At 41.0% G+C, this 9,389-nt stretch overlaps 1 protein-coding gene across 1 annotated transcript; it reads right to left on the bottom strand.

Annotated features, from left to right (window-relative positions):
- Positions 1-2,558: 2,558 nt before the first annotated feature.
- Positions 2,559-3,839, bottom strand: GCNT1 (glucosaminyl (N-acetyl) transferase 1, core 2). The gene has a single exon (XM_010568613.1). It carries the CDS (start codon positions 3,837-3,839, stop codon positions 2,559-2,561), a length of 1,281 nt encoding a protein of 426 aa, XP_010566915.1.
- Between the last annotated feature and the right edge of the window lie 5,550 nt (positions 3,840-9,389).

Below are 9,389 nucleotides of genomic sequence, written 5' to 3'. Positions count from 1 at the left end.
CCATTACAGCTGGTTACGGTGTCTTTTCTGTATGTGTAGTTGCAATACCTTTAATTAATCTATTAATTTCCTTTGGCACATTAGGTACTTGTTCAATAGATTAGGAGTTCTTTTAATGAAATTGCCTTGCTAGACCATTTAAAATCTACTAGATCAGGGTGTCTCTTCTGCAAGTTAGTTTTAGGGAGGTGGGGGTTTTTGTGATTCACTTTCCCCAGAAGAAAAAGAAATTCCTCCTTATATTATGGACAATGTACGCTAAACAGCAGTGTTCTCCTATTTTTCCTTCTGTACGGAACAGAACATACAGTGAGTGTACATAGGACCTCTCTTGACTCCATCCAAACAGTAACATTTGAAGCACCTAGTCAAGTAGCATCTTCACTGTCTATCTACAGTAGCAGTATCATTAACAACAGAGATACAGACAGGTATTCACTGTGTTATATAAATGAGTAAGTATAAAGCAGGCTGGAATAGGTAGTTAAAGGGGGGTTGATGCTCCAGCTGTCTAGCAGATTTCAAGCAACTGAGTCAGCAGTCCATCCTGTGCAGAGAACTTCATTATCATTTTTTCAGTCTATCTGCACTAGCAGTTCTGGTCTTATAGAAGCTATTCATGTAGCTTGTCTTTAGGTGGAAATTCTTAGAAACAGCTTCCTTTCTGCTAAAAATATAACATGACTTCCTGGAACTTCCCAGTACTATATCCAGTGAAGTTACACCTTGTTGTAGCTTGTGCAAAGGTGGTAGAGCACAACTGTCTGTAACAGCATTCTTGTAGAAAAGCCAAAGGGTGGAGAAGATGGTATTTCCCTCCACTGCCTCAGTTCACAGGCTTTAATTACCTGTTTATGGATCATGTGAGAGACTCTGAAGACACCCTAAACAGCTTTCAGGTGGTTTTGAAGGCAGGGGTTGGCAAGAATAGGCCCTATTTCAGATTAAATTGCTTGCCTCCCTAGCAGTTTGCATGATCAACAGTAAGCAGCTCATTATGTTAATGTCTAAGTTTTGGGGCACACCTTAGAAGAAAATTCATGACAAACTACCGTTCTAAGAAACTGATGGTTTTGGCTGGGATAGAGTTCATTTTCTTCATAGTGGCTAGTACGAGGCTACGTTTGTGCTGCTATCACAGCAACAGTTCAAGAAACAAAAAATTTAGTCTATTTTGCCATTTGCTAGTCCCTGTAATAAATTCTACTGTCATCTCAGAAGTAAGATGAGACACCTGGCAGTAGCTGTGCATACCAAACCTGACCTGATATGGAAAGGAACCATTTCATCCCTCACAGTGCCCTGTTCTCTCATCACCATGCTTCTGTGCCACATTGCAGCAGCTAAACTAAGCACGGACCTAACCAGGAACAAAACTCATCCAGATTTCCTCCTTTCCCTTCCACCAAAAGAAGCAAATAAATAAAAATCAGCTGCACCAGGTAAACCTGAACAAGCATAGACACATGAATGAATGAACATATGGAGGAAAGGTAGGACTTGTCTCAGCTGCAGCTTCAGTTGTGTATGGCAACCACAGGTCTTCATCATTAGGATTTTTTGGTGATGCCTTTAGAAGGACTTTAATTGTAGGAAGCGGTGATACCATTTAGAAAAATAACTTTATTTTTGCATACTCAATGTTAAAGAATCTGGAACGCAAGTTGAGCTTGACAGAAAACAGCAGTTCCATCAGTGACATTTAGACACTACTGCAGTTCTTTTAAGTTTTTGAGAAACTTGAGTCATTTTGGATCCAAAAAGCAAGACTCCTGATACAGTAAGAAGTGTAAAATTACAAGTCTAACTCTCATCAGGCACAAAACTGAAGTTTCCCTGAGAAGATGCAATTACAAACTAGTTTCTAAACTTTATATCACATTATCAGGGGGGTCTAAGAGTACAAAAGCAAGATTTGGCTACAAAAAAATTAAACACAAGTCCTTAATACTCCAAGTTAAAGATGAAATTTTCAGGAGGATTAAAATTACATATTACAGAACTACAGCAGTCAGGTTTAAATTAAATGATGACAGCTGGCTTTGGTATACTCCCTTTTGTATAGTTTTCAGTTCAAGTCTAATACTATTTTCCTGAGATCTTTCAGTACTCAGTATGAAGTCTGGGCAGTCCAGCTGCTTTTTTTCTTTTCCCTGCTAGCTAGCATTACATTCATGGGAAAAAACTGAGGAGTAACCATGAACAACACGCATTTTCCAAGCCTTAAAACAAATAGTTTAGCCAAAGGAAGTCCATTAATTACACCTTTTAGATAATAAATATTCCAAATAGTTGGCCTTCCAAAAATCACTGTCTTTGATTTTGTACCCAAAGTTCCAAGCCCCACTGTGCAATACAAGGCATCCCCATCTTCACTTAGATATGTCTTCTCTCCCCCTTGTCCATGGACAAGGCAGGGAGGGCATCGTCACCACCATACCAACATGGTGGCAACCATTATACCCATCATCAGTATCACCACCATCAGTGTTACATGTTGAAAGTACATAGCTGTATACTATTTGTACCTGTGTTTTTTAACAGGACCATCCAGTATTTCAGTTCTTTTGCAGATACAAAGCTTTGTGTCGCAAATACTCTTCCAAACATTTCACTGCAAAAGGGTCAACATCAGTGTCAAACTTATTAGCAAAGAAGTGGTGGTTTCGTAGCATCCAGCTCAGGTCTCCTACCCCAAAAACACAGACAGAGCGAACGTGAATTCCACTGCATGGTGGGTAGGGTGCACCTTTGGACACGTCACCTTCAAAGTACTGCCACTTGACAAACCTCGCCAGTGCATTCATGTCAGAAACATCGTACTTGTCACTAGAAGAAACTGCACCTGGGACTTCAGGTATTCTCTGAATTGTTGCCCACAGGTACTCATCTGGGCTGTAAGTGTCTTTTGCCCACTCAATGAACTTAAGTATTTTACTGCTTTCTAGTACGTATTCTACAAATCTTCTGCTAACTACAAAATAGGCACTACCAGAAAAAATTGGAGTACTGAGAGGTGGTAGTTGTTTGTCTATGCCTGTGTTCTTTATTTTACCATCAATAATCTCATGGTGTTTTTTCCACCTTACTTCTTTATAAACAGGCATTTTTTCTGTTTCCAAGCTGTTTTCACCTTTAAGAGCTTTTAATTTCTCTACTATTTCCTGGTTGGTCTTTATAGGAAAGTCAAGGCCACAGAGGTTTATTAGGTATTTCCAGTTTGAACTTCTTCTGTGGAGATCTTTCATGCAGTTAATGTCTGCCTGCACCCTACTCCATGAAGCATATACAACACTCTCTAACTGGCTGGAAATAAAGACATTATCAAAACATGAGACTATTCCCTTCACAGCAGCAAAAAAAGATTCTGGAGACTTTTTGTCAACATGAATACAGTAAAAATTCTGAGGGACATAGATTGATCTTAGAAGTCTATCAAGCATCTCAATTTTGTGATAAACCACTATTGAGTAAGCAATTGGAAATTCTGCTTCTTCATTGCTGAGAGGTTCCATGATGTATTTCCTAGTCTTGGTGAAGGAGGCACAGTCTGCTGTCATGTTAATATAATCATCTGTTGTTAGTCTGGGGTGTTTCTTAAATGACACTGACAATGTCTCAAGCTTTACCTTTTGAATTTCTTCTATATCCCCCTCTATAATCTTAGTACAGTTAACATTCCCAATAGGATCTTCTTTTGTCAGCTCTAGATGTCTCCGATTTAAGAAGTCTTGTTTCTGGTTAACTTTCAAAACCGAAATGATTACTAAAACAAGAGTGAGACCCAAGAAAAGCCCGAAGCGCAAGTTTGGGCAAAACCGTAATTTCCTCTTCAGCATTTCAAATACCAGGCAGCTTTGCAGGGCTAAAAAAATTGCCCTCCACTCTGCTCACATTAGCTTCAACAACTTCAGAAAAAAACAGGTTGTGTTTCTCAGGAATTTGGTGAGTTTGTCAAGGAGATGGAAGGAAAAATCCTAAAATAAAATGAAATATGATTGTCATTCAAAGAATAAAAGGTTTCTTTAAAAAATTACTGGTTAATAATTATATTGCTGTTTAGTGACAGTAAAAAGGTGAAGAGTTCAGCCAAAAATATTCCACTGAAAATTAGAAATTAATGAATAAATTAGTTTATTTTTCTAGGAAAAGATTGGGAGAAGCAGATAGTTTTCATGAGACACTCCTTCTGTAGTACTAAGACTACAAACTGAAGTTCGGTAAGACAATGGAGCTGATTCAGCCGCATCTGGAAAAATTAAAGCCAGTAAGTCAGCTACATTACTGAGAAGCAATTATTTGATGTTAATTCACGCTTCAGAGTTTGACAAGAATGTTTTAAACTCACTTCAGCACTGACATAGATTTCATTACAATTATAACTTACCACTCACTTCCTGGATGCTAGTCATACATTATCTTCTCACTGGGAAAGCAGTCCTTTCAAGATTTTTACATGAGATACAGTCTCTTCAACATCCTGCAGATGAGCTTAGAAATACCATCAGAAAAGAGCTGATGAGAAGGGGAGAAAGCAAGTAGTATAGCATAACTCCTCAAGTTTCAGAGTTGTGAGAACAGCTGTGACTGAATTGCTGAAGTGCCTTTTTAAGGTAAAAGGCAACACTCATAGCCAATCTCCAAAGCTGATTTGTGTTAAGTCACTGCAAATGCACAAATCTAAGAGCATAGCAGTGTTGTGTTACCATCATTTAAACACACTTGTTTTTATGACTTAGCAATTGCTTTTACGTGGAAATATGCTGCAAGGCTGAGTTGCAACAAGATTTATAATATGTCAATCTTATTTGCATCTTTATTTCACAGGTACTACATCATGTTTGTTTGTTAGTCCTGTTTCCCCTTAAGCACCTTTTTTCTGTTTCAGTACCCTGTGAAGGGATCACTGCAGAGTTATGCAGCTGCTACAGCTGTAGCTGTTGAGAAAACTGAAGTCTACAACTCCATTACAGAACTGGGTGTCTTTTTTTGTAAGTCCTACCTCATGCAGGTAAACTGATCAAAACCAGGATATTCCTTAAACAACTTACATTGCTACTCAAAACCCATTTGTACTCACAGATTCATTGTCTAATAATTTAGTGCAGGTTTGAATTTCAAACCAACCACTAATCGCAAAAGCCAATACAGTTTATAGACAATGTCTTCCAAAATGTTAATCTATAAGTTAAAAGGTTAATGAAATATTTAAGTATTTGAAAGACACACAGCTCCTTTCATTTTTATTACTTTCAGGAAAAAATTAGTGCCTCTGAACAACTTTCTGAACAGCTCTAAGAATAACTGCTACTCAAAAAAATTGGTGAGAAAATTTAAGAAAAGGAAGTGTGTGTTGTGTCCACTTCTGGGTTTTGCTCTAAGCTGTTCAGCATAAGATTTTTCTTTTTCTCCCCTCTTTTCTTTAAGCTACCCCAGTATCATTTTAGCCTTCAATTCTCAAACTGTGGCTTTTAACCTGCTAGTTGTAAATCTCAGAACAGGTACATGCAAAAAACTGAGGCCTGGCATCACTGTTTTTTGGTAGTAATGCTGCCATCAGGATGTGGCACATTGGGACCCCCACTATGCCCACAGCATTGCAAACTGACTGGGGGAATTCATCCACATGTAGGAGGTGGGGGGAAGGTGTGGATCACTGCACAAATGTCTAGCACAGCTATAAGGATAAGCAGTATTTTAGAGAAGTACTATAACCAAACATTTTGTAATTCAAGCCACCAGTAGGCAGAGACCACAAACTGTTTGTGACTAACAGCATTATATAAACATCTTATTTACTATAAAGTGTACTTTGTTCTCAGAGTTACACCTGTAATTATTTTATCCTGCATTTCTAATTGATCTTAGAGAGGTGGGCGTTTGTTCCAAGTTTGGTTTAGGTGTATAATGAAGTCAAACTGGAAGAACTAAAATTTTAACCCTTAAGGTAAGTAGCCAGGTGAACTAGTGTGCAATTACAGCTGAAAGCATAGAGAGGTACCTTTTAAGTATCAGGTCTCACACTTTGAATTTGAATTTAAAAAGGGCACTTAGTTTGCAAGGTGGTTTCAAACACAATGACGTAATTTAGAGCAAGTTTTAACGTTCTTTATAACATACCACAGGCTTGCTTACCTCATGTCCACTAGTTTTGACTAGTAGATCTGATCCAATAAAAATAATATCCATCACATATGAAATTAACAAAGGAAGGATACTAGCTATGTGATAATAATCACTATCGAGTATGTATTTCCATAGGATGAAGCTTGGGATACTAGTTACTCTTAAATTACTGTTTTCTGCCTAGTAACTTAGAAATGAAGACTTTTCTAGAACTTAAAATGTACTTCAAACACACTTACATTTGTGAAGCTTCACCTGACAGAAGCTTGAATCCTTCTTTCTTTAGGATAAGAGTTAGCACTACTATTTTATCCTATTCTCAATTTTTATAGGAGCACTAGCATGGTGGAGTAACACATACGTAAGAGGATTGCCACCTCCTCCCTGTTCTTTACAACGCAGAGATACAGAGCCTTAATTGAAAGCTACCATTGCAGTCTTCACTTTCTACAATTTCCAAAGAATAAAGCTTGCTAAGAAGTCTGTCCTGCTCCTGTTTTAGAATAAAACTTAACCAAAAGCAGGATAAAGAATCTCTTTCAGAAAGGCCTTGTATACCCAGCTAGGTGCAATTCCTTTATTGCTTTGAGCTCAGAATAATCAGACCTTGCATTTCCATTATACCAAAATGAGATATCTGCAAACACGTACACGTTAACATGGCTGTTATCTTTAGGTGGAAGCTTTTCCCCACAGTCAGATTTCTCTCACTGACACGCTGCTGCTTCCTCTGAACAGTCTTAACAATAAGTCACTATTTGTTTATGCTTGCAATTCCTTTTCTAAAAAGTCCTAAAACTTGCATCACATCCCACCCTTTGCAAAAACTGACCTTTACAGGTTAAGGAAAGATTTGTACCTTTCATCTAATAATATACCTGGGTTTTGTTTTATAAAGTTTTATGAGCCTCAAATACTCATTAACATAGCTTCAGACTGCATTCATTAAAGCTTTTAACATCTTTTTCTCAAGCTCTGTTTAGCTTTAGTGTGCACACTAGAGAATGCAGTGTCAGAGGCAGCACTTCACACAGTGGGAGAGCAGGAGGGACGTTTGCACAGCCCCAGACAAAAAACTTCATGCGGCAGCCTTGGTCTTGCTCTCAACTGAAGTTCAGTTGCATAAGTTACATACTTGACCCACTTCCTTCTTTTACTGCCTGCTCAAGCCAGCGCTGGTATTTCTGATGCAGTAGGGAAACTTAGAGCAGTTGCTTGTATTTTGAGGAGTTAGTACAAAAGTTGAGTTAGCTGCCCGCTTCCCTCTTTCCTGCCAAAATTATTCTTCACTGCTGTATACAAACTGTACAGTATGACTAAACAGAAAACCAAAATAATTTCAACTTGGTTTCTACTAGAGACTAATGTTCTCCATTTAAATAGACCTTATGGAAAGAAGGATTACTATACCTAGTTTAAATCTCCATTTCTGGCACCTCTTCTGTGTCACAGCGTGAATCACTCGGATCATCTGCCTCTTAGTTGATTCACCTGTGAAACAAGTACTCATTACCTGGCAGTTTGGGAGATGTCATGGTAAAATTCACATTCTGATTTAACTTTTGTATTACTGTAAAGGTGCTACTGTAAAATAGCTGATTTTGTTAACAACGTCTTTACCCGGTTACTATATAAACTTGTGTTAACCCTACATGCTAAATTATTAATCTGATGCATGGTACTGACTGAAACAAGTCAGCAATAAACTACATGGGTACTTAAGCTGAAGGAGATCAAACTTCATCAAAGAAAGGCTGTGGCCATGGACAGGAGGGAACAGCACCCTCCAAGCCCAGCTTAGCATGTGATTTTAGATAAGTTTGGCTTCACCCATCCTTAAAAGCAAACAGAAAACCTAAGTCTTCAGAGATAAAAACCAAACAAGATTACACCATAGCTCAGAGGGAGACCAAAGTTCACACGGAGGTTTTATACAGGCAGGCTGGACTGGAGCTGCAGCACATAATGGCAGTGCTATTAGCAAGGACCATTATATCCACACCGTGGGGCTGGTCCTAAGAAAGAGGACGTTGGTGAGGGTGCAGAGCCGGCGGAGCACTGCTACACCAGCCCTGACAAAGGGCACGTGCCTCAGCCCCGCAGCACGGAAACCAGCCTTCGGCCGCCGGCACAGCACACCTCTTCAGCTGCAGTTTCACGGTGCGACTAGTCCGCTGTCACAAGGTGCTGCTGGTGGGAGAAGCAGCCCCGCTCCCATCTCCAATGGCCGCATGTTGGGGTGCGACAGCAGACCCAACCAGCCAGCCTCCGGGCAGCTCTCTGCGGTCCGCTCTCACAGCTGCCGGGGCCCCAAGGGCATTAACAGGCCTTGACAGCTCCAACCAGCCCACCCCGCACCCCGCCGTGGCCCCGCTTCAGCCTCCCGGCGCTGCCAGCCCCTGCCTCAGTGATGCCATAGCAGGGCCGGTCCCCAGCCCCGGCAGCCTGGCTGTGGGCCCTTGATAAGCTGGGCCCAAGTCCCAGCCCAGCCTCGGCCTGTCCCTGTCCCCAGGGAGGTGCCTGATGCCAGGGCTGCCCTCGTGCCCCCCGGCTGCCCCGCTCCTGGCTGGGGCGGTGGGGCAGGCCTGGCTGCCAGGGCCTGCCCTGGCAGACCCACCACGGGGAGCCACCAGCCGTACGGCTCCCTGGAAGTCTCTGCTCACCACGCCGCGGTCCAGCAAACCCGGGCTCGGGGTTTCAGGCTTTTGTTTGGCCTGATAACGGCCGAGAGTGAGAGAGACGTCTTTTCCTAGACAAGGTTAAAAGCAATGGCAGCCTCTGATCAGTGTTACACTAGGCTGGCACCACTTTCTGGGGCTATTCATTTTGCCCGCGTTACAGCATCGGGATTGGGAAAACAGGATTCCCAGTTCTCAGGCGACGCAGGGCCTCCCTTGCACCAGCTTGCGTAGAAAGCATTGCCCTCCTCTGTCCTGTCTGAAGTAGTTTAGAGAGCAGAAGGAAACCAGAAACCAAGTAGAAATTTTTTGTGTTTAAGCACTTACCATACATTTTTATGCTAAGTGTATTTTTTGCTTGGAAAAAGCAGTTAGGGCTTGCTCTGAAATGACACACAGACCCATCTCACAGTAAGATGAAAAAATCATTGGGGGCTGGTGGCACAGAACAAAAAAAATCAGGTGTCTTTTGATTTTGGCACTTCAGTCTTTTCTCCTATCAATGGAAAAACTGCTGAGGCAGGGTGTTAAACACGAATTCAGCATCCAACATGAAGCACTGTAGCCTCCAAAATACACCATGGG

Source organism: Haliaeetus leucocephalus, unplaced genomic scaffold (genome assembly GCF_000737465.1).
Source record: "Haliaeetus leucocephalus isolate CR32 unplaced genomic scaffold, Haliaeetus_leucocephalus-4.0 Scaffold251, whole genome shotgun sequence".
In the NCBI taxonomy this organism is placed as follows: domain Eukaryota; kingdom Metazoa; phylum Chordata; class Aves; order Accipitriformes; family Accipitridae; genus Haliaeetus; species Haliaeetus leucocephalus.
This window is presented reverse-complemented; position numbering and strand designations above follow the sequence as displayed.

Excerpts from the sequence above, each read along its gene's own strand:
- GCNT1 (XM_010568613.1), bottom strand. The coding sequence starts at position 3,839 with ATGCTGAAGAGGAAATTACGGTTTTGCCCAAACTTGCGCTTCGGGCTT.